This window comes from Bos mutus, chromosome 4 (genome assembly GCF_027580195.1).
Source record: "Bos mutus isolate GX-2022 chromosome 4, NWIPB_WYAK_1.1, whole genome shotgun sequence".
NCBI lineage: Eukaryota > Metazoa > Chordata > Mammalia > Artiodactyla > Bovidae > Bos > Bos mutus.
In genome coordinates, this window is record NC_091620.1 from 20,561,212 (window position 1) to 20,587,803 (window position 26,592).

Below are 26,592 nucleotides of genomic sequence, written 5' to 3' on the forward strand. Positions count from 1 at the left end.
GGGTTCTGCATTTTCCCTGAGCCAGGCTTGGTTCATGGACCATCCCAGGCAGTGAAGGCATGTAACAATTCTTTTTTCTTTTTCCTCCGTGTTGTTCTGAGTACTCCATTTTACTTGTTAACCCAGAAAGATGGAGGAGTTGGGCCACGGCATGCTTATACACTTAGAATGTGATTTTAGCAAGATGGTTATCAAAAATAAGTTTCACTTTGATGAACACAAAGCCACATAGATGACTGTACTTACATGTTCCTTGCTGAAACAGTCCACCTCTTCCAGAAGCTTCTCTTGGCACTCAGGGTTGGTGGCCAGGAGGTAGGTGGCGAAAGAGAGAGTGTTGGTGACAATCTCGTAGCCGGCGATGAGGAAGATGAAGGCCTGGCCCACCACCTCATCCACACTCAAAGGCTTGGACAGGGGTCTGGGTGAGTGTCGCCGGGGAGGGTTTGCTGGGCATTTGGTGGCAGAAAAGACCTGACGGACGATGTCAAAGTTCTCCACGCCCACTGTGGCAGCAGAATGGCGCACATCCTGGATCATTTGGAGGAAATCTCTCCTCCTCTAAAGGAGGAAAGAAGAAAACGCACATTTGGGCCTTAGAGTCACATAAGAGAGCGCTCTCATAGCACAAAAGAAGACGAGCACACGCCGCTTTCAAAGAGTCAATAGGAACGAGGATTTTCTTTGCGGGATTGTCTGAGATGGGGGAGCCTGGGACCCCACCCTCCCACCGTCCCTCATTACAGCACCGAGTGCAGCCAGCAGCGGGCTGTGTTGCTGCTGGTACAGCATGAGGCCATTCTTGCTGGGCTGATTCAGGAAGATGTTAAGCCACTTTGGTAAGTAAAGAGAGCAAGTTGCTGAACAGTGTGTATAGCAGAACCTCATGTCTGTAAGAATGGCACCTGGACAATGTCTGTGATTACATGTGTCCACGTGTAGAAAATGTTTAGCAACATCCTAGCCAGCAGTTCCCTGGTGGCTCAGACAGTAAAGTGTCTGCCTACAATATGGGAGACCTGGGTTCAGTCCCTGCATTGGGAAGATCTCCTACAGAAGGAAATGGCAACCCACTCCAGTATTCTTGCCTGGAACATGCCATGGACAGAGGAACCTGGTAGGCTACAGTCCATGCAGTTGCAAAGAGTCGGACATGACTGAGCAGCTTCACTCACTCACTCACCCAGCTGTTCATGGTGAGCTGAAGGAGCTGGGAAAACCAGGGAGGTGTTTATTATTTTCCTTTATCGTGTTTGTATTGTTGGTTGGTTGGGTTTTCTGATAATAAAGCAATTCAAGCATTGTATAGAATTAAATTAGGGGCTTCCCTGGTGGTCCAGGGGCTAAGACTCTGGGCTCCCAGTGCAGGAAGCCTGGGTTCAATCCCTGGTCAAGGAAGTAGAGCCCACATGCTGCGACTAAGAGTTTACATGCCGCGACTAAGGATCCCGCCTGCCCTGGAGCAGCCAAATAAACAAATATTTAAAATATGAATCAAAGTAAGTGCTCCATTGTTCACATCCCACCCTCCAAGGTGGACTTCTGTGTCTAGTTTTTGTCACAGCAGGGAGTCCCCCCCACCCCCACAGGACCTGGGGGCGGGGAGGGAACTCATCTGAAGAAGCCTGCCTTCCAAGTCTCCAGCCTGCATTTTGCTCATCCTCATCAGGTTGGATCCCTTCTATCCTCACTAATCTCCTGCCCCACTTAAGTTAGAGCTTTCTTACCATTTCCCCCTCCTTCCTTATCAGTAGTTTGCAGATCCTCTCTATTTACACTACCCCTAAGTGTAACAATGGAGTGTTTATGTATTACTTTAGCGCTGACACTGCTGGTAGCTCAGCTGGTAAAGAATCTGCCTGCAATGCTGAAGACCTGGGTTCCATCCCTGGGTTCAATCCCTGGCTTGGTAACATCCCCTGGAGAAGGGAATGGCTACCCACTCCAGTATTCTGGCATGGAGAATTCAGTCCATGGGATCTCCAAGAGTCAGACATAACTGAGAGACTTTTACTTTAACATTGACAAAGTGTGTTCCTGACACATCTCATCTTTGAACAGCTCTTGGATGTGATGAAGGATCACTGATGGGTTACTCTGTTCTGAAGTCTATGGGACTCAACACCAAAAGGGCAAGTATTAGAACCAAGAGAAAAAAATGATCACTTCAAAGTTCTTGACTTGTTGCATCATTTTCTCAGTCCTTTGGCTTCTGGACTTCTATCAAATCCGTAATCCATGTCACACACATTAGCATCTTTTAAGGAGGTTGTTTGAAGAAGGAAATGGCAACCCACGCCAGTATTCTCACCTGGGAAATCCCATGAACAAAGGAGCCTGGAGGGCTACAGTCCATGGGGTCGCAAAGAGTCAGATACGACTTAGTGACTAAACAACAACCACAACAACAAAGGTGGTTGTCAGGTCACACAGGGTTGCTTGCATCTCCAGGGCAGGATCCTGTGCCCCACCCCCAACCCCACCCCATGCCTGTACTGGGCCAAGTACATGTTAGGTTTGCAATCAACGACTCCACAAATACTAATAAACCTGCCTTGTCCTAAGTGTATTTTGAGGAAGGCTGTGTTGGATTTACTCGTAACTGCATGCTTTGGAGCAGGAATCTTGGATCATGAGACCCTTAGATCATGAGACCCTTGGGTCATGACACCCTTGTGGCTCTACTGGTTGGAAGGTGTCTTCTGCGGAGATTCCAGTGGGGCTTACAGCTCAGCCTGTGGGATGCAAGAATCTTGAGACTCAGGGAGGCAAAGCCCCACATACTGCCAGCCTGCTTGCATAGGATTGGCTGAGAGGATGGCCCTTGCCCCCTCTTTCCACCCTGGCCTTGCTCAATCTGCTTCCCAAACAGCATCCACAAGGGCTGACTTTCCCCAGCTTCCTTCCTGTTGCCTGGGCAACATCTGAGACTCTAACCCTGGTCCCAGGGCCAGGCACGATGGCATGAGTGGGAGGTGAGCTCTCTCGGCTTCCAGATGCCATTCAGGGACCCCAGAGCATCCCAGGCTCTCTCTTGACCCGCCCATTTGAAACTCCTCAGATGCTATATGGTTGCGATCCCCGAGGCTTGCTTGTGGCTTTGCTGGAGTCACATGAGGACAATGGTGGAAGGGAGGGTGAAGCCACATCCACCTCATTGGATCTACCCTAGGGCAGAGCTGCAGCTGGCATCCTTTCCTCTCATCCCGGCCCAGCCAGGCTGCTTCAGGGTCGCCGAGCCTTATAGAAATCTGTCTTAACCTCCAACCCCAGAGGCCAGAGGAAAGGGCGGCTCTCTGGGGCCTGTGCACTGGAGAGGAGCATTAGTGTTGATGGGTTCCTTTCATTTGTGCTGTGTCACAGAGGCTATTTGAACACTGCCCATTTAGGCCTGCAACAGTGCTGGTTTATGGTTATATCCAAGAAAAATACGCACCCTGATAGATGTAGGTGTCTAATCCACCCATTGGCGAGAGCTTAGAAAAATATTTACCTTTTAACATCTGTGCTGCATTTTCCACTGCGCAAACACACATCTGCTTGATGGAATGTCTACGGAGTTTAGATGGGTTTAAAGCAAGTTTTCTTAGTAACCATATAGCTCTGTCTTGACATGGGCAGTCCTGGATTCATGGTTGGGAGGTTTTTCTCAGATCAACTCGTTGTTTGAAACAAATAGCTCTTGAGTTTAAAAAAGGAAAAGCTTGAGGCAATCCTAGTAATTGGATCTTTAATAACCCTTCACCTCTTAGCAAGCTATTTGGTGCAAACAGTTTGAGAATTTTCAGCCTGATTCCTCCACCAGTGGGTTTCAGGCTGGGGGTAGGAGGGGTGTGTGACAAACCTCACGCACATGAAGGAAGGCTTTCACAGTAGTATTAAGGTTTGAAAATGGGACTTTGCTCATCGCTCCTTCCCCAGGCTCAACCTGGAGGAGCACGGACCTGGATAAGAATGTTCTGTCCTTTCAGATGGCAGAGCTGGGCCAAAGACATCAGGAACTGATTCTTCTCATACCTCGAAGGGTGGCAGGTTGGGTTCCCAGAGATATGGGCCAAAGGGCAAGCTTGCCTGCACCTTCCCCCACCTTCTGGACAAGGACACCTTTGCTGCACAGTGTCCAGAATGTGAAGCTGGGCAAGTAGAGGCTACTCCATGCGACTGGCCACTAACTGACTGCATCTGCCTTGATCTCATCTTCTGCCATCACGGCGACACTGGACCACACATCTTCCCTTGGTAATCTCTCTGACCTGCCCAGTCTTTGAGAAAACACTTAAAAAAATAATTTTATTTATGTTTTAAAATGTTTGTTTATTTGGCGGTGTCAGGTCTTAGTCGTGGCTTAGTTGTCAGGTGGAATGTGGGATCTTAGTTCCTCGAGCAGGGTTCAAACTTGCATCCCTTGCATTGGAAGGCAGATTCTTAACCAATGGACCACCAGGGAAGGCCCCTTTTATTTCTTTCTATTTTTGGTTGTGCTGGGTCTTTGTTGCTGAGTGGGCTTTTTTCTAGTTATAGTGAGTGCGGGCTCGCTACAAGAGTAGGGGGTTACTCTCTAGGGATAGGCAGGTATCCCTTTGAGGTGCCTTCTCTTGTTGCAGAGCACAGGCTCTAGGGCACAGGGGCTTCAGTAGTTGAGGCACTTGGGCTCAGTAATTGAAGCTCCCAGGCTCTGGAGCACAGGCTTGATAGTTGTGGTGCACCGGCTGAGCTGCTCCATGGCATGTGGAATCTTCCCGGACCAGGGATCGAACCCACGTCCCCTGCATTGGCTGGCGGATTCTTTACCACTGAGCACCTCAGGAAGCCTCAGCAAACACTTTTAAAGCTACATCTTATGCAAGCCAATTCAGGAACAGACGTTTCAGCCCTGCTTTTTCCTTTTCAGCAGTTTCCTTGACTAGAGTAAGGCCCATAAAGAATAGTATTATACATGCACAAGCATATCCAATATTGAAACTATTTTCCTTAACACTGAACATTCCTATTTCTATTCTCAGCCAAGTTCAATCAATAAATATTTACTCGATTCCTACTGTGTGCCAAGCGCAGGGCATGTCCACAAAGGGGAAAGAAATTTCTAGTTCTCAGTGAAGCACGCGAGGGCCCTCAACCATGCGTTTTGCCGTAACACCCTCCATCCCTCTGTACAGAGAGGGATTGTGGGATTGGTGACAGCTGCCTGATCTCCCCTCTCAAAACGATGCTGTCCATGCTGTAGAGCTCCATCTTGCTGTTTTTCAATATAAAGAATATACTGATGAAAAGCACATGTGGGCAGCTTTATCTAGAAAATTCTCTGGGGTGGCCATAACCTGTGCTGGGGGTGATGCTTGAAATAAGGCGGCCTGTGAGCTTGAGGGGAGGGCAGCTTTAATTCTACTCCCCTGGGTCAGAGGGTGGACAGATCGCTCTGGGCTGCTGCTCCCCGCCGTCCTTCCTGCCTGCTTTCACCTCTCTCTCCTTTTTTGTTCCTCCTCAGCCTCCCCCCACCACCCCCCTTCGCTCTCTTGGCTGCCCCGGCAAGCTCTAAGTGCTAGGCCACTGAAGGACAGCATGGCATGAGTGTGTGGGGCTGGGAGGGGAGGGAGAGAAAGCAGACAGCGATGCCAAATTAGCTTCTATTCCATTCCAACGCCGTGTCCTATTAAAATACGTTACCTCTTCGGCTGCTTGCTGGTCCCGCAAGGCAATCACATTCCTAATGAGTTTGTTAAAAAAGCCATTCAGTTCATCTCGGTTCTTATTGGGCAAAATCCGGGCCAGTGGGACCATTATGGATGGAAATGATACTTGAAAGAGAAAAACAAAAGTGGCATTGAAAAGAGGGTGAGAATAAACCAGGGCTATTAGATGTCTGTTGCCAGGAAGCAAGCCCCGGCCTTGAATTAGTCTTTTGAAGGCCTGTCTTCCCCCTCTGAATCGCTGCTGCTCAGAGCGGGGTTCTCCCTCTGGACTCCTCACCCTTCCTTGCATGAAGTAAGCGCTCGATAAACGTCTATACGATGGAAGTGGGGCTTCAATTGAGGGTCCACTTCCATCTGGCCCTCAAGCAGCCAGTCTCATGTTTATAAGTTAATTTCCCTAGTCCTAGATACGAGGGTCCAAGATTTCTGTATTTCATCAGGAAAGAAGAGATTGCAGGCCATATTTCAAGTCTTAGCAAGTGGTGGAAACCGATCTCCTTTTTTAACTTTCTGGTCATTTGCATTTTTTGTTTTTTCCTTTGGATCATGTTCCCCAGAGCTGCCACTTATTCCCTCCTGGATGATAGCCTGGACCACAGGGCCAAGCCTGTCCCTGGGGAGTGCGGCTCAGTTCAGATTCTCAGCATTCACGGTGGGTCTCCCGTGCACAGGCACATGTGGGAGCTGGGGGAGAGGACCCTTCTGATCCATGCATGTCTCAGCAGGCTCTGCCCATCTTCAAGAGCAGGGGCCTGCACCAAAATGACACAGCAGGGAGGGAGAGCTTGGAGGGGCAGCCACCATGGGAAGTGGACCCACGTGCCCTGCAGTGCACAGGATGACCTGTGGTTGATGGCAAGGGGAACCAGTTCCCCTGGGGTATAGAGGGTGAGGGGCGACCCTCTGTGCTTTGACTGCCATAGTGACGATTGCTATACAGTGTCAGTGCAGAGCATGGAGGTGACAGGGGCTTCCACAGAAATTGACTTGGAAATGGGAATGAAACTGACCAAGGAAGGAAATAGAATTTACCAGCCCAGCAGAATGGTTTGGAATTATGGCAATACTCAATAACCATAGTAACAACACTGCAGTGCTTCCATAAAAGCAAGAAGACACCAGAATTGGCCAGAGGGTAAACACTCACCTCTAAAATAGAAGTGAGATCAATGGACTGGTCTCCCCACCACTGGGTAATCTGCTAGTCACCCATCACATGGTTTCCAGTTCACTATGTGCTAGCCTTCAAGCAGAGTAGTGTTCTAAAGAGGGCTTTGCTGGAGGGGAGGAATATGTCCTAGAAAATGAAAGGTTTTAGGTTCCCATCTTGACTCTGCCTTTCCAGCCTCAGTTTTCTCATCTGTGAAGTGGGGAGGAGAATGCCTTCCTCACGCGGTGGAAACAAGCACTAGCAAAGGCAATGCAGCCGGCCTCAGCCCCGTGCACCGCGGCTGTGCTCACTGCTGCCGATGAGCTGAGCCAGGCCTGCCTGTGTGGGCAAGTGGCCCCAGGCTGGTGCCGAGGAGCCTGGGCATCTCCAGGGAGACCAGGGCTCTGCAGGGCAGACTCCACAGGGTGACTCTGAGAGACGCCCTGAGTGTCCTTTTCCTGGTGGCAGGGGTGGAGTCCCGAAGCTACCCAAGGCCACTGGGGTACCACGGGGTCTGCCCAACTTGCCCAGTTTAGCCCGGTTGGCAGGAGCTGCACTTACAGAGTAAAACCAGGAGAGGTTTGGGGATGGAGGATGCAAAGAAGCGCCTGCAGTGCTCCACGAAGGGGTGCTCAGGAGCCTCCTGGGAGTTCACTTCGGTGCCAAAGGCAACACTGGCCACCACATCTGTGGTGTAGCAGCAGTAGGTCCTGCAGGGGGGGAACCATTTGTGTTTAGGAAGGAGGTGGCCACTGGCCTCCCCATCCACCTCCTCCCAGAGTACACGACTCCACCATTTACCTGCTCAAAGTGGGGCTCCAGCAGACCTGGAGTGGGGTGGTAGGAGAGGAACCCTCCCCTCTACCACGCTGGGGTGAGATCCTGGGAGGACGACAGCAGAATTCAAGGGGAGTGTGTGTGTGAGTTCAGTCACTTCAGTCCTGTTCAACTCTGCAACCCCATGGACTGTAGCCCGCCAGGCTCCTCTGTCCAGGGGATTCTCCAGGCAAGGATACTGGAGTGGGCAGCCATTCCCTTCTCCAGGGGATCTTCCCTACCCAGGGATCAAACCCGGGTCTCCTGTGGTTTCTGCACTGCAGACAAATTCTTTATCCACTGAGCCACTTGGGAAGCCCATTCAAGGGGAGACATAAATACGTAACAGGGAGCCAATCTAGACAAAGATGGGGTCATCCCGACAAAGTCAAATACCAAGAAATACACTTTCCTTTTCCTCCCCGTGAAGGAGGGAAAACACTTGACCCAGAGTTTCTGTGCTTTACTCCAAAGTTGTGCGGAGCCCTTCCAAGGCCAGGGATTGATGTAGATAGAGCAAGTTGTGATTGATGAAATTATTAATAGCAAGCTGATTGTTTAGTTTTATTAACTCTGTCTCCCTCTTCCTCCTAATGGTTTTACAGTTTTCATTGGAGCAACAAATAAAAAAACCAGGGCCCTTTTACACTCAAATAAACATAAGACAAACTTTGGGAGCAGTTTCATGAACATATGTATATTATTACAGGAAACACACATTGCACTTTAGAAACAAACAGAAGGAAAAGTGTCTGGCAGTAGCTCCAGAAAAATTAACCTCTTAGGCTCTAGGAAACCTGCCCCTCAAATGGCCATTTTAAGCTCTAAGAGAATAATCTTTTTTTGTTTTCTTTGTAGGGGTAGTTAAGTTGCTTCTAAAAAGGCTAACAGCTGGGAATTCATATCCTTTACTAATGAAAGGGTCTATTTTTGTGGCTTGACGTAGGTATACACTTAGTTCCTCTTCTTCATAAATTCTATAACCACTTATCATTAAGGACTACATGACATCTTCAGATGACGTGTTTTATTTTGGCCTCTTTTACTGAGAACATCTCTACAATTGATTACATATTTCCCGGTGATAGCAAAAAAACAACGTGACTGCTGAATGTGATTTCATCTGATCCTAAACATTGACGATGTAAAGGTTTTAAGAGTTATTAATTTTGCTTTTATGGCTGCTGGGCCAACTGAGCAACTGAGTACCCAACTCAATGAGTTGGGTGAAGCCATACCCTCACCCAGCTCATGCATGTCATGACCAGAGAGAATGTGGAGGAGAGAATTTTGTAAACAATATGGTAGAATGTAAATGCTGGTGATGATTATGTTATGATTTTATTAACATTGATAATGAGAGCAAGTTGGCTTCTGGCTGATCTGCTATTTGACTCTTAATCTGATATAAACCATAATTTAGCAGAGGTCAATTAGGCAAAAAGCCAGACAATCAGTCGTTTAAACTGAGCCTCCACCACTAAGTCATGGCTTCCAGGCTGGGGGCAGGGGGGCCCACAGTTTTTCTTGAATTAAAACTGCATGGACTGTGTCCTTCCAGACCCTGTCCTTTCTGCCCAGACATATCTTGCCCCCTCCTGGGGCTACAGAGGTTGGAGGGCACGTCCCCTCACAAAGCACGCCCTCTCGGGGTTCCCTGCACAAGTCACAGCCCCCGGGGCTTCATTTGTATTTGCTTCACATTTTCCATGGGTCTCATTTCTTCTTCTTAGTCTACCCACACTTTTTGGAGCTTGTAAGCATTTCCATAGTTTCTTGGTCCCAAGATAATTGTTCAGCAATTATGTACAGTTACAAGAAGCAGCAGTTCAGAACTATGATTTCTCGTCTATAATATAGCCATGCGGTGCCCTTACCTCTGGATGTCAAAAGCCTCCCCAGACTGTGCGTAACGCTCTAGGTGAGCCAGAAGCACATCGCAGGCCCGGCTGATTAAAGGAGTCATCTGAGAACAGATAACAAAGCTGCAATTAGGACACCACGCAGAGAGCACACCTAAATTAGCAGCAAATGAAGAGGTTACGTATGGTGCTTCCTGCGAAAATGGTTATCATTTTGATGTGACTTTCGGGTACCTGAGAATAAGATCTAAAATTCACAAATATTGTAAAATACAATCGCTGTAAATGCCTATTTTAGCTCAAACAATCTGTTTTTTTTTTTTTTTTTTGAAAGCAAAAAGAAGAAAGGATTTAGAGTAAATACTGTGAAATAATTATAAAAATGATCATTACATGCTTAGAAATGAGAATCAGCACTGAGTTTTCTGACATTTGGTTAGCATTAGAGAGTAAACAGACCACAATCTGTATGTACTAACTCGGGAATTAGCCCAAATCCATGTTTGCTTGATTCCAATTATACTTTAGATCTTCCACTAGAACGTAGAGTCTCAGTACTGAGAGGAACCTAAGGTTCACCCCTTTCTACTGCTTATTCAATACAAAGATCATTTTTAGAGCACGTGGATGGATGGTTATTCATTTCTGCTTAAGCTGTTTAAAACTTCGAATATAGGGAAGCCTTGATTTCAAGAGGCCTTTGATATCCAGGACTACTGCTGAATTTCTTTTTTGTTTTTTGTTTGTTTGGCTCTGCTGGGTCTTTGTTGCGGTGAACAGGCTTTCTCTAGTTGCAGCACACAGGCTTGGCTGCCTTGCAGCATGTGGGGTCTTGGTTCCCAGACTAGGAATCCAACCCACGTCCCCTCTATCGGAAGGCGGATTCTCAGCTGCTGGACCGCCAGGGAAGTCCCCTGAATTTCTTTTTTGAATATGAAAATATCTGTCTTATGGAAAATACCTAACATACACACAGAAAGAATGGTAGGGATTATGAACATTCATGTAACCATGATCTGGCTTCAACAAATTTAGTTCTCATTTTGGCCACCCGCCACGTTGACCCTAAAAGTCTGACTGCAGTGAGTGGAATTCTTTGTGGAACCCAATGGGCACTCACATGACCTTTTATTTTCCCCTGTATTTTTGAAAAGCCAAGTTGGAAACATCAGGGGGAATCCTTTGAACCAGGTCACAATCAGGACTGACACCATAGCTAAAGCAACATGCTGTGATCTAGTGTTTTGAATATTTCTTGTGGAAAACTTCCTTTGAAATGTTGCTTATGTTTAGATTTTACTTTTTTGACACTAAAATATCAGTTTCTGAGATCAGGGGAGATTTTTGTCTGTTTGTTCATTTTTGTATCCTCAGCACTTAGAACAGCACTTGGTACATAGTAATTCATTGAATGAATGAATTTTAATAATTACATAAGACCACTGTTCAGTTAAGGCTTGAGGGGCTGGGAAAGGTTATAAAATGTTAATCTGTTTGTTAGAAGGTATCTTGTTGTATTGAGGCAGACTCTGACTCCCTCTGACACCCCCTGGCTGGTTTCATTTCTTTCTTCTTCCATGTGCGTGTGTGCATAGTCGTGTCTGACTCTTTGTGACCCCATGGGCTGTAGCCCATCTTAAGGAGACGGAATACCAGACCACATGACCTGCCTCCTGAGAAACCTGTATGCAGGTCAAGAAGCAACAGTTAGAACTGGACACGGAACAACACACTAGTTCCAAATCAGGAAAGGAGTACGTCAAGGCTGTATATTGTCACCCTGCTTATTTAACTTGTATGCAGAGTACATCATGAGAAATGCTGCGCTGGATGAAGCACAAACTGGAATCAAGATTGCCGGGAGAAATATCAATAACCTCAGATACGCAGATGACACCACCCTTAAGGCAGAAAGCAAAGAGGAACCAAAGAGCCTCTTGATGAAAGTGAAGGAGGATAGTGAAAAGGTTGGCTTAAAACTCAACATCCAGAAAACTAAGATCATAGCATCCAGTCCCATCACTTCATGGCAGATAGATGGGGAAACAATGGAAACAGTGAGAGACTTTATTTTCTTGGGCTCCAAAATCACTGCAGATGATGACCACAGCCATGAAATTAAGACGCTTGTTCCTTGGAAGAAAAGTTATGACCATGTTAGACAGCATATTACAAACCAGAGACATTACTTTGCCAACAAAGGTCGATCTAGTCAAAGTTATGGTTTTTCCAGTAGTCATGTGTGGAAGTGAGAGTTGGACCACAAAGAAAGCTGAGCACTGAAGAACTGATGCTTTTGAACTGTGGTGTTGGAGAAGACTCTTGAGAGTCCCTTGGACAGCAAGGAGATCCAACCAGTCCATCCTAAAGGAGATCAGTCCTGAATATTCATTGGAAGGACTGAGGCTGAAGCTGAAACTCCAATACTTTGGCCACCTGAGTGAAGAACTAACTCATTGGAAAAGACCTTGATGCTGGGAAAGGTTGAGGGAAGGAGGAAAAGGGGACGACAGAGGATGAGATGGCTGGATGACATCACTGACTTAATGGACAAGAGCTTGAGCAAACTCCAGGAGTTGGCGACAGACAGGGAAGCCTGGCATGCTGCAGTCCAAGGGGTCACAAAGAGTTAGACACGACTGAGCAACTGAACTTGAACTTGGACTGTAGCCCATCAGGCTCCTCTGTCCATGGGATTTTCCCGGCAAGATTACTGGAGTGGGTTGCCATTTCCTCCTTAGGAGGATTGTCCCCACCCAGGGATTGATCCTGCGTCTCCTGCATTGGCAGGTGGATTCTTTACCCCTGAGCCACCTGGGTGCTTCAGATACCTGGACAGCAAGTTTTGCCCCTCACCCCTCAGCATCTGCTGGACCGTCGTTCCCTAGCCCTTCAGCTACTCTGGGCACCACATAGTTTGCCTACACTCTCCACTCTTACTTCTCTCTCTCTCTCTGTCTTTTAATCAGCATCGCTCCTGAAAGGCAGTCCCATAAATGGAGCAGCATCTCAGGTGCAGTCCTATAAGTCACAAAGAGATCACTTCCCTGCATGTCAGTTGCAAAGCCAGGTATGTGTTGACTTTTTGAGAAGACACATAACACAGGCAAATACTGAGGTTCAGGTCAACGAAAACCACAAGTTTTCTTTCCGTGAGTCATCATCAGGTGCAGTCGGTTTTTTGACGCTTGAGTGTCCATTCATTAGAAAGGCTTTACATTTACCTAACGTGTACCTCTGTAGGAAGTTGTCCTACCATCTGTTCTGAGCAGAGCCATTTCTTCCCTGCCCTGAGACAGTCAGGTGATTGGAGAGGCCTGGCAGGGGGGACCAGCCTGGGCTGCTGCTGCCCAAGGTTGGAGGGGCACACGGTCTTGTTGGACCCCTCCCTCCTGTAACTTCCTCCAAGCCAGCCCTACGTGGTCTGGGGTGTAATGAAAGTGCTGTGTCCCCAGGGGCCCCGCTGCTGGCTGTGGGGGATGGTCAGAGAAGCAGAAGGGCACCTCTGTTGAGTGAGAGTGAGTGAGCTGGTCTGAGCTCAGGATTGCATGGGTTCCTCAGTGCAGGAACCTGTGGGCAGCCGGGCAGCAGGTCAAGGAGCAGATATTTAAAGCACAACCCACCTACACACCCAGTGGAGAGATGGCAGAGTATCTGAGACCCTTCCCATGTTCCCTACTGCAAAGACTCTTGGAGGGAGCATTTGTAGAGGAAAGCTAGGGAAGAATTTTCTGCTCATCAAGCCATAAGGGCTTAGAGTGCTGGTTAATTGTACTAGGCGTGGGTGGACCAAGGGGGTACTCATGCATTCAAAACTCATCTCCTGTATCCTTGGCTATTCCTTCTTTGTTCCATTTGAAGGCTGGTCAGAGTGCCTTGTAAGCCTTTGGTTTGTCACTGTATACACAGGATCAGACACAGAGCTATGGCCCTCTACTTTCAGCAGCCATGGAATTGGTCCGTGTCACTGTTTCCAGCTCTTTGGCCAGCTGTGCATGAACCTAAATAAAGGTCCTATCAGACTTTGTCAAGTGATTTGCCAAAACAGAAATGTAATTTATCTCAACTGTCTATCCTGAAGTCCACTAAACAAAAGGAAAAAAAAAAAATTGAGAAAGAAAGAAAGGGAGAAAAGAAATGAGAGTGACTATCCTGAATTGCTATCTTGGGATTTATGAGTGGACTCTTATGACTACTGCATTCTTTTCTAAATTTTCACAAACCATCAATTTAATAATCTATTAGTACAAAAGTATGGGCCAAGGGGTCACTTCTAATAGCCTCTAGGCTGTAACTTTCAGTAAATCTCAGACTCACTTAAAGTTGGAGAACTCAATACTGTCTAAGCCACGTTCCTATGACTGGCTCACTGACCACCTTTCCTTCCATTATTTTTAATAAAATTAGTAGTTCAAGTGAACTGTGCTTTAATATAATTTCATATGCCAAAATATCTCTTCGATTTATTTCAGAGGAATAATAACATGGTAAAAAGAAAAATGCCATTTGAAAGGAAGTCTCTTTAGATATCAAGCTAGAAGCTTTCTTAATGCAACAAAACTGGGATGCAACATGAAATTTGATTTACACGCAACTCTTCAGAAGCATGTCCTGTGTATAAAGAAGGGTCTCCCCTTATTGACCCCAATCGTATGCCTGGACAGCACAAAATGGGGGCTGGACTGGCTGCCCACCCTCGGTTCTTCTGTGTGCTCATGATTAGAATGCTTTGTTGTCAGCTGGTGTGATTGTAATTTCTACCATACTCTGCCTGCTGTCTGTCGAACTGAATGGATAATGACATTTTTATTTAGGTTAATGTGATATGAGATGGGGCATGTAATACGAAAAATGTTTTAAAAAACAGTGCGGAGAAAATATTATAAGACAGTGGAGCATAATCTGTCTGTTTGCCGATAGCCACCATTTCAGGTTTTCTTCCTTGTACCCAAGCAGTTACGGAATATTTACTCTTACACGAGTTGCATACAAACAAAAGCTCTCTTTGCTGGGCTTGCAATCATCTTTACACAATCCACAAACCCCACAGTTCTTTCCCTAGATTTGCAGACAAGCAGGCCTAGGTGGCTTGTGCAAACACACAGGCACAGATGAACATACAATGCTATCATCTCACAGATCTGAACAAAAGACTCTCATTTGGTTGTTCTGTTTCATCTTCTTCGTAGGATAATGAATGCTTCCTATTTTTGTTTATCCCACATTTCTTCATAAAGCATACATGTTACATTTACAATCAGATAAAATATTAATGTTATTAATTTTTAAAAGAATGATTTGGGGGAAGGGTTATCGTCCAGCAGCCAAGCCTAGGGAAAAATTTCCCATTCTGCTTCTCTCACCTCTCACATTGGCTATCTTTATTATAAGGTGATGCTGAGTGTATGGCTGCTTAGCTTAGTAGTCATCAAGGGCAAAGCACCATCGTCAGTCTGGGAAGGAAATTCCACAAAGAAGGAAGTCCTTGCTCATCTGGAGTTTACAGCATTATTCAATTGCCCAGTTAAAAACAAATGGTATCTTTATGGACTGAGTCTGAGGAATTGTGATTCAAGGTGTAGACAGAGCACAACAGAATTAATTCCAAGAGGTAGAGAGGCCTTCTTGAGGCTAAGACTCTGAAGTTGTTAAATACACTTGACCTGGGGAGTGAAAACACTCAAAACCAATGAATAGGTTTCCTCTCCTTGGCCCTTTCTAATTGTGTGACCTTGGGCAAATCATTTAACCTCAGTCAGTCTATTTATTCATCGGCAGAATGGGAATAATGATATTTCTGTTGAAAACTTGTATCAAAGATTAAGAACAAAATGTGTAAAAGGTTTAGAATGCAGTGCGTACCCCGAGTGTCTTCCTCTGGAACAGTCCCACACTCCCAGACTGTTTGGATGCCTGGCATCTCTTATTCCTCCCAGCAAAGTCCCTTTGGAGTCACCTGTTCTTTCCTCACCATGTTAACATCACTTCCATTCTGGCATCTGTTTCTTTGTTTTTATTGCCCCAGTGATCACTCTGATTCAGGCTTTGCTACTCATCACTTGGAATAGAGCTGACATCTGCTTCTTGAAAACAAAGACTGTATCTTAAGCATCTTTATATTAATAGTCCTAATGCCTTGTATTGGAGGAGGGCGTGGCAACCCACTCCAGTATTCTTGCCTGGAGAATCCTATGGACAGAGGAGCCTGGCGGGCTACAGTCCACGGGGTCGCAGAGAGTCGGACACGACTGAGCGACTAAGCATGCAATGCCTTGTATAGTGCCTGGCATATAGGTATACTAAGAAAGCAATTTTTGAAAATGCCTCGTGTCTTTTCACTTTCCAATCTATCCTATATTCAGTCACCAGCTGGGTCTTCTGAAAATACTTGTCATCTGAGCAACATATTGCTAAGATTCTATGGAGATTCCCATTGATTGAAGGGCATAGAACAAGTTTCCTATTTTCCAAAGCCTGCTAAGAACTGAACACAGGCAATGACCATGTGAATAAGCTTGGAAACAGATTTTCTCCCGGTCCAGACTTCAGATGAGATCACAGCCCAGGCCAACACCTTGACTACTTGACCTTGATGCAGAGGTACCCCCCTAAGCCATGCAGATTCTTGACTCACAGAATCAATGAGCTACTAAACGGTTGTTTTAAACTAAGTTTGGGGATAATCTGTTACACAGCAAGAGATAACGAACACGCTTTCAGTGTCACCCTCTTCTGGCAACTGGTGTATGTTGTCACGTATGATTGAAGGTTTTAGTGTTTGCTCTGTTAGAAAGGAGCACAGGGCAACACGTTCAGTGGCTTCTCTAGAACGTGATGCCAATGTTCCTTAAGGGCTTTAACACAGAAGCCATGTAAGAAACATTAATAGATTGAAGTGTTCTTTCTGTTGTGGCAAGGATGTAGTGCAGTTTGCTGGGAGCCAGCCCTGAATGAAAGACCTGAGACCCACGCTGGTTCTCTTACTGTGGACAAGTCCTGTGACTCTCTCTGCAGTTGAGTCCTCACTCCCAAGTGAGGAGCTAATTGCAATAAGCTACAAAGTCCCTTTCCATGGACATTCTAAGATTCCAAGGTCACTAAACAGCAGCTGAGACAGTTGCCTGGGGACCATGGAAAGAGCAGGCAGCTCCCTAGTGGGGCCAACAAAGCCTCCAACAACAACATCCTGAAGAAGGCCTTTTGATATCTCTTTGGTGCGTTGACTTCAGAATTACATAAAGATCTAAAAGGAAGAAACTGGTTATATTTATGCTCAATAATTCAATGAAAGTGAGAGAATTCTAGACCAAGGACTCCTGGCTTGTTGCCTTTTTCTCCAGAGTCAGCATCCACATTCCTTTTGCTCCTCTGTTAATTAACTTCTAGGTTATCATTTTGCTCAGTGTAGCTCTGATGCCATGAACTTGAAAAGCAAACAAACACACGCCATGAAGCCTGCGGAGCTCCTGGAAGTTTGGCAAATGGAGTAGGTCTGAGTGCTAAGGAAGACACAATTCCTGAGCAGGGGAAGGGAAGGAGAGGGTCCCTCCTGTGTCAACTGAGATGTCCCCCACATAGATGGTGTGTAGGCTAGGGGACACATGTGTCCACCCACGAAGAGGGACAGAGAGAAGAGCCTGAGCAGAGGACACCCCTCAGATTAAACACAGTCTCGGGAGTCTCTTGCCTGGGGACCACAGCAGAGTGGAGACTCTATAGACTGTGGCCTTGCGGTTCCCCTCCTCCACCCCAGGGTCCAGGGTGGCATCTTGGAGGTTAAACAGCTGAAGAGGAAGCCCCTTTTCCTCACTCCCCTGCTTTCAATGATTTAATAGCTCCTCACTCTCCAGTGAAGTTCACACCAAGCCTTGCCCTGGTACAGAACAGCATGCCTCACCCCTCCTTCCAGTCTCCCCTCACTAATCCCTTACGCGTACTTTGTGTTCCAGCCCATTTGTACTCCTCCAGTCCCTGAAGACACCCTGTACTTTCTGCCTAGATGTCTTTGTTCCTGCCTCTCATTCCGCCTGCCATGCACCTTCTCCTTCAGTCAAAACTCAGTAAGAGCATCAAGGCTCAGTTACAATGCTGCTCACTCCCAGCGCTCCTAAAGGGGCTTCCAGTGCTCAAGAGAAGACGTGTGCTCTGTCACAATCTGTAACAATGTAGGAATTTCTGCACCTCCTATATGATAAACCCCTTAGGGGCAGGAGCTGATATGTATTGGTTGAATTGTATGAATTCAATGTTTCCTTCTGTGTGGCATTCTTAGACCCGTTTGTAATGCTGTTTGGGAACAGATGTCAGAAGGGGGATTTCCTGAATAAATAAGAGTCAGCTAAGAGGGAAGGGAGATGGTATTTAAACATATTGTTGGATAATGGAAAAAGTAATATGTTAAGAGTACTGTAAACTGGTGACTAACAAATGTAAAATTAACAGCAGTTAATGAAACTTATGGCCTCCTTCTGCCACCCAGATTATTAAAAACGTCCATGACTTATGTATGCAAAATTTCCTGCTGATAAATATTAGCTCTAGCCATCTAGGTGAATAATCAAGTGTCATTTCTAACAAGTCAGTGGCTCCTGTCAAGAGTTGTGACCAATTAGGACTCACCCTGATGAGGAGGTGGCTGCTGGTGTTGCCAAGCAACAGGCAAGCTGGGAGGCATATTTAGATGCTCTTTTAGATTTAACCAGCGGCAAGTCGGAGCGCCATGATGATGCCGGCAAGGGAAAACCAAATTAGAACCCAGAATGGGGTGTCCGTGATGAGGAGTGTGTTTTCTTTTGAATGCAAATGGAAAAGGAACATGTTTAACCAGAATTTAAACAGTCCATCATTATACTGATTTTAATTAGGAGATTAGGTGTCAGCGGAATAAACTGTGTGGCAAGATAATGGTCTCTTGCTGCTAGATAAATACCTAGACCTTCTGGAAAATGGGCAATTGGTCAGGCAGGGACCATGTATTTTTGGACTCTGAAGAATTTATTACCCCAGCCACACTTGGTTATAATGACTTTCATGTTTATTGTCTGGAAGGATTAAGAAATAAAAGCAAATATTAAAAATAGGCTTCTTGAGGCTGATGCAGCCCAGAGAAAGCTGCCTGCTCCAACCCCACAGGAAGGCTGTGTTCTCTTCTAGAAGCTCTTGTGTGTTATTGTCTGAAGCGTTTACTGTGAAAATTTACAGGCCAAACGAAACTGCGACGATGACTGGAATTCTGCAAAGACGTTTGCTCTGAAACGGTCGGAGCTACGCATTTACTCATAAGCTGGTGGTATCAACTTAAATTTTTTTAAATTGTAGTCATTCCCGAATCATATGTCTTCTCCAAGGCAGGAAAGGCCCAGAGGGAATAATAACCGCATCTGTCTCCGCCTTCAAGATTCATGCATTATTGACGGTGCCTTCCTGACAGGGAACATCTGGATGAAAGTGAACAATTAGGCATCGAGCTAGATTCGCAGCCACTTCCCTGTAGGTCTAACTTTTCTTTAACCGAGTCCTCCATGTGCAGACACATGATTGGCTCTTACTCCTGAGTGACACACCCAGCTTCAGGCTTCCTTGTATGGAGCTGCCAGGTCTCTTTCTATCTGCTCTGTGGGCCACCATGGGCTTAGTTATCTGGGTGATGAGCAAATACCTATGTCTTCTATTAGGCTTTAAGGACAGATGAGATTCAAGCTGCCATACTGGGTTGGATCCACTGTCCATCTAATTTGGAGCTTGGCTTCTGCTAAAGGTGCTTGGTCATGGAGTTCCTGGTAGAATCTACTTCCAAAGGCACAGTGCTCAATGCCTCATTTCTTTCCATAGTCAACTCTGATGTTAACTCCTTCTGTTTTCGTGTATTAGAAACTTATTTGAACCCAGAATAAACAAAATTAAACATATTTCTTTACTGCAGTTTTTCCCCTAAGTCTTTAATATGCATAGTGAATCCTTATGCATAGAGAAATCTGGTTTGCAATATTTTGCTGAATTAGATGACCATGGGGCCTTCCCAGTCCTCAATGATTTCAAATCCTTCTCCTTGGTAGTAATTCATAGCTTGAAGTTCTTCATCATATAAGTACCATTTAAATGCTTGTGTCCTAAATGTACTGTTTTATTCTTGCTTACACTGAAGGTTATCTGTCGCTTTCATGCTGACTTACACAATCTTAGAAGAGTCTTAGAAACTTATCCCAAATGATTTAATATTTTTCACATCAGAAGAATTTGGAGAAATATACAAATGCATAAATTTCATGGTGTTCTCCCTCTCAGATGAGTTATAAAATTTGAAAATAAAATTAGCACTAACCTGGGTCCCCAATGAATCCTATTATTTATATATTTCCCTCAGAGGAGGATTAATTTATTCCCAGTTTTGTTCCTTGAAATTAAATCTATTTACTTCCTGACCCATAATAAATTTTTACACAATCCCAGGGTTACTTATTAATAGTCTTTGGAAAGAATCTAGCAAAGAGTCTGTAAAAATTCACATAAATCTACTCATTGCACCCTTTAAAAAATAATCTTTTAGGGTGAAAATCTGGCAGGCTAATCAGACAATATTTTCTCTAATAAAAAAAAAACTGTTGTTTCCCCAGTAACACTCAGCCATCTTTTAATATAAACCCCAATAACTTGTCTGTCACTGGACCATGATTGCAATGGTGTCTTCTGAAACCAGGGATGCATCAATCAAATTTTCACTCCTTCTCTATCTATATTATCCCTGGTAAGACGTAAACCAAAACCCAATTTTATTTTAAATAAAACTAAGGATTCATGAAAGAATGCTGATTTTAAAGGAACTTTCAAGCCTTGTTGGCCATGGCAGCCTAATATGCAACAAATAAAGATGGTGCCATCCAAAGCTTTTTGAATATTAATGACACAGACCCAGGAAGTGAAGGACTTAGGCTGCCAGGGGATGAAGGGAAAAGCCTCAGAATTCAAGGGAAAACAACTCTCTATTTCAGGAATAAACACTGAAGTGGGGCTTCCCTGGCAGTCCAGTAGTTAAGACTCCGCACTCCCGATGCAGGGGGTGTGGGTTCAATCCCTGGTCAAGGAACTAAGACCCTGTTTGTTGCACAGTGCAGCAAAATAATGATAATAATAAACTCTGAGGTTTGATAATAAAAGTTCAAAAGCAACTTACAAATTCAGAAAGGACTGGGAATTATATTGATATTTCAAAGCTATTTCTGGGAAAACTGAGTCAGGTACCCTTGTCTGAGTGGACTCATGGCTCCTTGTGGGTTCCTGAGCTTCTCTCTTCCATCTCCTCCACCCCAGGCCCTCAGTGAGCCTCCTTCCCCTCTCTGTGTCTCTGTGATCTGCTTTCTCTATTTCTGCATGCGTAGGCCTGAGACCCTCTAAAGAGAGAGCCAAAAACTGGCTGCATCCTCTTACATAATTGTTCTTTGATGAAACTCTTTCTCTTTCATTTCCTTTTTATCCTAGTTGTAAAATATCCTTAGGTAGAAAGCTTCCTAGTTCTATGATTCCCCATCCACCCATCCATCCATCCAGCAAATCATTATTGTGTACCCATCTTGTGCTTCATGCTATACAATGAACAACAAAGGAGAAAAATAAGTAAAATAAATGGAATGTTAGCTGGTGATAGTACTACAGAGAGAAATAAAACTGGGAAGGGAGTGGGGGGTTCTGGGGCCCAGCCCTTGCAAGCCTGGGGAGACTGCAGGTTGAGAAGGTCAGACAAGGGACCAAGAGGAAGATTGGAACCACCAGTGCATTCCACTTTGGCTTTAACCAGAATCCTGCCAGGGGACTTGTAAAGCATATAGATTCCCAGTCACCCTAGAAGTCCTTATTCTGCAGGTCCTGGGGTGTGCTGTGCTGTGCTAAGACGCTCAGTCATGTCCTACTCTTTGCAACCCTATGGACTGTAGCCCACCAGGCTCCTCTGTCCATGGGATTCTCCAAGCAAGAATACTGGAGACAGTTGCCATTTCCTACTCCAGGGGATATTCCTGATCCAGGGATCAAACACGAGTCTCTTGCGTCTCCTGCATTGGCAGGCGGGTTCTTTACTACTCACTAGCACCATCTGGGAAGCCCATAAGTTTTTATTTCTTTATTTATTTGACTGCACTGAGTCTTCATTGCCAGTGTAGGACCTCTTTAGTTGCAGCATATAAAATCTAGTTCCCTGACCAGGGATTGAACCTGGGCCTGCTGCCCTGGGAGCATAGAGTCTTAGCCACTGGACCCGCAGAGAAGTCCTTGGAATTAGCTGTTTTAAACAAGGATATTAGGCAATTTTCATACAGCTCCTGGTCACACAGGGCTTGAGAACCAGTGTCTAGAAAGCAAAAGCCAGTGAGAGGTTAAAGTCCAGGGGAGCATCCAGAAACCTTGAGGGTCATGGAAGCTGGGAAAGGAGGCAGTCAGGACACTGATATCTGGCGGCCAGCTCTCTCTTTTTCTCTCCTTCACCTAACTTCCATAGGATAGAAGAGCCTCCATCTGTCTACACCTTGGTGTAGAGTAACACTCCTTACTCAGAGCTCCAAACTCTTCTCTTCATATGCAGAGAGAGCTGCTTTGGGAATTAGGAAAACTTTACTCCCTACAAAGCTCCCAGCTCCAAGAATGCACCTGCCACCTACTTCTGAAGCAAAGATTCAGTGGGGGAGAGAAAATCCAGGACACAGTTTATGGAGCATGAAGCACGCAGACATTGGTTTAACATTCGAAAAATATTACCTTTGTCACGTGCTTATTAGTCCTCGTGTTTCTTTCTGTTTAAGCAGCATTTAACACCTTTGGCTGCTGCTTCCTCCTCAAAAACATTTTCCCATCCACACTCTCCTAGACTTCGATGTCAAGCTGTTCTTCCCAAGTCATCTTTGCATTAACAGATCTCTCCTCTGCCCCTCACTTATTTATGGTTCTCCCTGCGACTCTCTTCTCATTCTCTGTACACATGGGGTGACCTCACCCATGTCTGGGTTTTCTGTCTTTTTTTTAAACTTACTTTTCTTTTTAAAAATTGAAATATAGTTGACATACAATATTATGTTAGCTTCAGGTGTACTACATGCTGATGTGACTTTCACATTCATTATGAAATGATGACTATCCTACGTCTAGTAACCATCTGTCCTCATATGAAGTTATTACAGTATTATTGGTCTTATTCCTTACACTGTATATTTATATCCCCGTAGCCCATCTTTCCTACCTTTCTCTCCTGAGCTCAAGATGTGCTGCCAACTTCTGCCTTAGATGTCACCCAGAAACCTTAAAGTCACCAGGTCTAAACTCTCCACAGGTGAGGACAAAGGTGACTCCCTCTGCCCGGAAACAGCATCCTTTCGATTGAAACCCAGGAACCTAAAGGGAACTGTATTGAGTAGAAAGATGATTTCCAATGGAGCTTTAAGTTTACTTGTAGATTATGTTAAACAATGAGATAGATCTGAAGCAAAACCTAGGGAATCTATGAAATTTCTTCCCCCTCTCTCTTTCCTCCACTCTCCTCACCCTCCCTCTTATTTCTTACCAGCCCCTTTCTCCTAGACATCTTAGTGCTACGAACCTCTTAGAGGAACTCTGTTTTCTGCAGCTAATTCAGGCACTAAGAATTTGATTTCTGAACCAAAAGGAGAAAATGCATTGGATCCCAGGAGCACTAAATTTGTTTGGGCAATGACACTGTATCAGTTTCTAGAGTGCACCCTGTAAAATGTTAAAGAAATCGAGACCCTGATAAGGGTCTTATCGTTTCTTTTATATGGACCATTTTTAAAACTTCTTTATTGAATTTGTTACAATATTGCTTCTGTTTTATGTTTTGGTTTTTTTGGCCCCAAGGCATATGAGATCTGAGCTCCCCAACCAGGGATGAACCCACACCCCCTGCAAATTGGAAGTCAAGGCTTAGCCACTCGACCACCAAAGAAGCCCCTCTTTTTTCTTTTGTTCCTTCAAAGAAACAGGGCACAAAACTGTCAAAAATAAACAAAATCTTTTTTTCTTACTTAGAAAAAAATCAGATACCCTTCATCAATTTCTTTTTTTTTAAGGAATGATGAGATTCTTTCTGCATCTACAGTCATTGTTGACTCACAAATAAGGAAGTGTGACGTCACAACCTGTTTGAGCTCCTGATGTGAGCCCATGGTTTACCTAACTCTGCTCCTCCCTCCCCTCCTTCTGGTTAACTCAACATTGTGACCGGGTGTAAGAAAGGTGATCCAGATAATGCTTTACAGCTTTTTAAAGAAGCAGGCCCTTCCTTCAAACTAATTCTCACATGAATCCTCAGTCTATATAACACAGCTGACTGTGGAGCAGGGCTCTGGGCTCCACCTGTAGAAGGACAATCCCCTTCTCATATTTCCTTGTGGGGAATTTCTCTACCAGCGGTGGTTCCCAATTCCAGCTTTACATCAGAATTGCCTGGGGAGCTGTAAAGTCCCCTCAAAACCAGGCTGCATTCCAAACCAAACCAATTTCGTCTCCATGTGGGGCCCAGACAGCAATAGCTTGCAGAGCTCCCCAGGTGACATGACTGCATACCCACTCCAGCTCTACACGCCCTCCCATATCAGGCCCTGGCGCGGAAAGGAGGCACTGAGCATGCGCGGGCCTGCTCCTGAGGGACGGGGTCCACGCCCTTCTGCCGGGCTAGGCTGTTGGTGCCCCCTCACAGTGAAGCATTAGCAAGCCCACACTCCCTGAAGGCAGAGTTCATTTCTCAAACAGCTTTACCAGAGAGAAAGGAGGTTTCTCTCTGAAACAAGCGGGAACCCTTAGTGTTGTCTGGCACGTGTAAGCTTTGAAGCGAAAGTTAAAGTGTTAGTTGCTCTGATGGTGTCCAACTCTTTGCGACCCTGTGGACTATAGCCTGCCAGTCTCCTCTGCCCATGGACTTCTCCAGGCAAGATCCTGGAGTGGGTTGCCGTATCTTTCTCCAGGGGATGTGAGCTTCCATCGGTGTTCAGTTGCTCAGCTGTGTCTGACTAATTGTGACCCGGTGGCCTGCAGCACGCCAGGCTTCCCTGTCCTTCACCATCTCCTGGAGCTTGCTCAAATTCATGTCCATTGAGTCAGTGATGCCGTCCAATCATCTCATCCTCTGTCATCCCCTTCTCTTCCTGCCTTCAGTCTTTCTCAGCATCTGGGTCTTTTCCAATAAATCAGCCCTTCATATCAGGTGGCCAAAGTGCTGGAGCTTCAGCTTCAGCATCAGTCCTTCCAATGAATATTCAGAGTTGATTCCTTTAGGATTGACTGGTTTGATCTCCTTCAAGGGATACTCAAGAGTCTTCTCCAACACCACTGTTTGAAAGCATCAATTCTTCACTGATTAACCTTTTTTATGGTCCAACTCTCACATCCATACAAGACTACTGGAAAAACCATAGCAGCCCCTTAGCCATTTCTCTTCAGAAGGGCTCAAGGACTCAGTCCTGAGCTGTTGCAGAATTCAGAATAGACATCAAAGTCAGACCAGCAGTTGAGGTGCCTTCAGTGAGGATCAAGTGAGAGTACTTGGCCTGGAAGCAGGACAAACAGTAGGTTTTATTTGTACAACTGGTAGGGAAGGGTGGATCCCTGGTTGGGGGAAGGAGGGAGCCCTGGGTTTAATAGCATCTTGTAAATGAGACTCTTCCCTCTGACTTGGCCATGAAGATTAGCCTGGGTGTGCCTGGCTGCCTGGAGGTCTGCCAAGGCCATTCTCATACCCCTCCCTAATAATCCCTGGCCATTTCTTCCCTATTTCAGACTTGACTCAAAGCTCTCCTTTGTTTCAGGATGTTCTCTAGTTCCTTACTATATAAAGACTGAAGACAGGAGAAGGGGACAACAGAGGATGAGATGGTTGGATGACATCATCGACTCAAAGGACATGAGTTTGAGCTAACTCTGGGAGATGGTGAAGGACGGGGAACCCTGGTGAGCTGCAGTGAGTGGGGTTGCAAAGAGATGGACATGACTGAGAGACTGAACAACAACATGTAAAGTGTGGTTCGCTGTTCAGAAGCATCTACATCACCGGGGAGCTTGTTAGAGATGCAGAATCTCAGGGTTCACCCCAGACCTACTGAATCAGAATCTGCATTTTAACAAGATCTCCAGGTGATCTGTTATACAGGAAAGTCTGGGGAGAGCCCCTCCAGTTTTCTCCTGGGTGCCCTCAAAGTGCCCTGGCCAGAGCTTGGGACTCAGCAGGAGAGCCCTGTGTGCATGCTGACTCACTACAGATTCATGGCAACTGGGGCTGTGATAGGTTGGAGAAAGGGAGGACTCTCCAGGACAGTTTCATGAGCTTTCTGGATAACAGGATTGAAGGGCACAGCGGGCAGGACATTGGACAAGTGACACAAAGTGAACCCCCTCTCCTCACAATCTGTAGAGAGGAAACCTGCTCCTTACAGAAGATACTCTGCATTTCTTGTGTCTTACCTCACTCAGTTTTTCAGGACTGAAAGCCACAGTCAGGACACTTCTGACCTCTTCCCATCTTTTGTCACGTAAGAACAGGACACTGTCGGCCACTGGTTTGGGCTCCAAACCCGTTGCCTTTTGGAAAGAGACAAGCAGAGAGTTAGGACTCCAGGATGCCCAAGCCAGCTTGGTGGTCACAGAGTCCACAATAAACACTCTGGTTAAAGTCACCCATGACCAACATTTAGATTTCTCTTGCAAGAGTATGAGGAATATAAAGTCTCATGGACAGTGATCTCAAGATCCATGGCTGAGGCCCCCTGGGAGCAGACAGGGAGGCTCCTCTGAGCAGACGGGGAGGCTCCTTTGGCCCCGTTCTACCTCGTTACTCTGTGGTCATCACCCTAGACAACTCAGTGGCTTCTGTGTGTTCCGTAGCCCCTTCCTGAGTGAACACTCCCTGAAGACCCAGCAGCAGGCTTCTTGGAGGTGGGCTGGTCTTTCCCGGGATTGAGTGTCATGTCTGAACTATGTGGCAAGGGGTTTTGTGTGGCTAGATTGGTTAGGTTGGGCCAGATGTCTGGGTCCTTGGTATGTGGGTGGGAGAGGGGAAGGGAAGAAAGAGAGTCCTTAAGAAGCA

The 26,592-nt window shown here is 45.8% G+C and overlaps 1 protein-coding gene across 1 annotated transcript in view; it reads right to left on the minus strand.

The window, feature by feature from the left end:
* TBXAS1 (thromboxane A synthase 1) overlaps positions 1-26,592 on the minus strand; it is a 173,346-nt gene that overhangs the window by 56,040 nt on the left and 90,714 nt on the right. Inside the window, 5 exon segments of the mRNA XM_005899757.2 lie at positions 247-561; positions 5,665-5,795; positions 7,402-7,550; positions 9,534-9,622; positions 25,971-26,087. Coding sequence (XP_005899819.2) covers positions 247-561; positions 5,665-5,795; positions 7,402-7,550; positions 9,534-9,622; positions 25,971-26,087 — 801 coding nt within the window.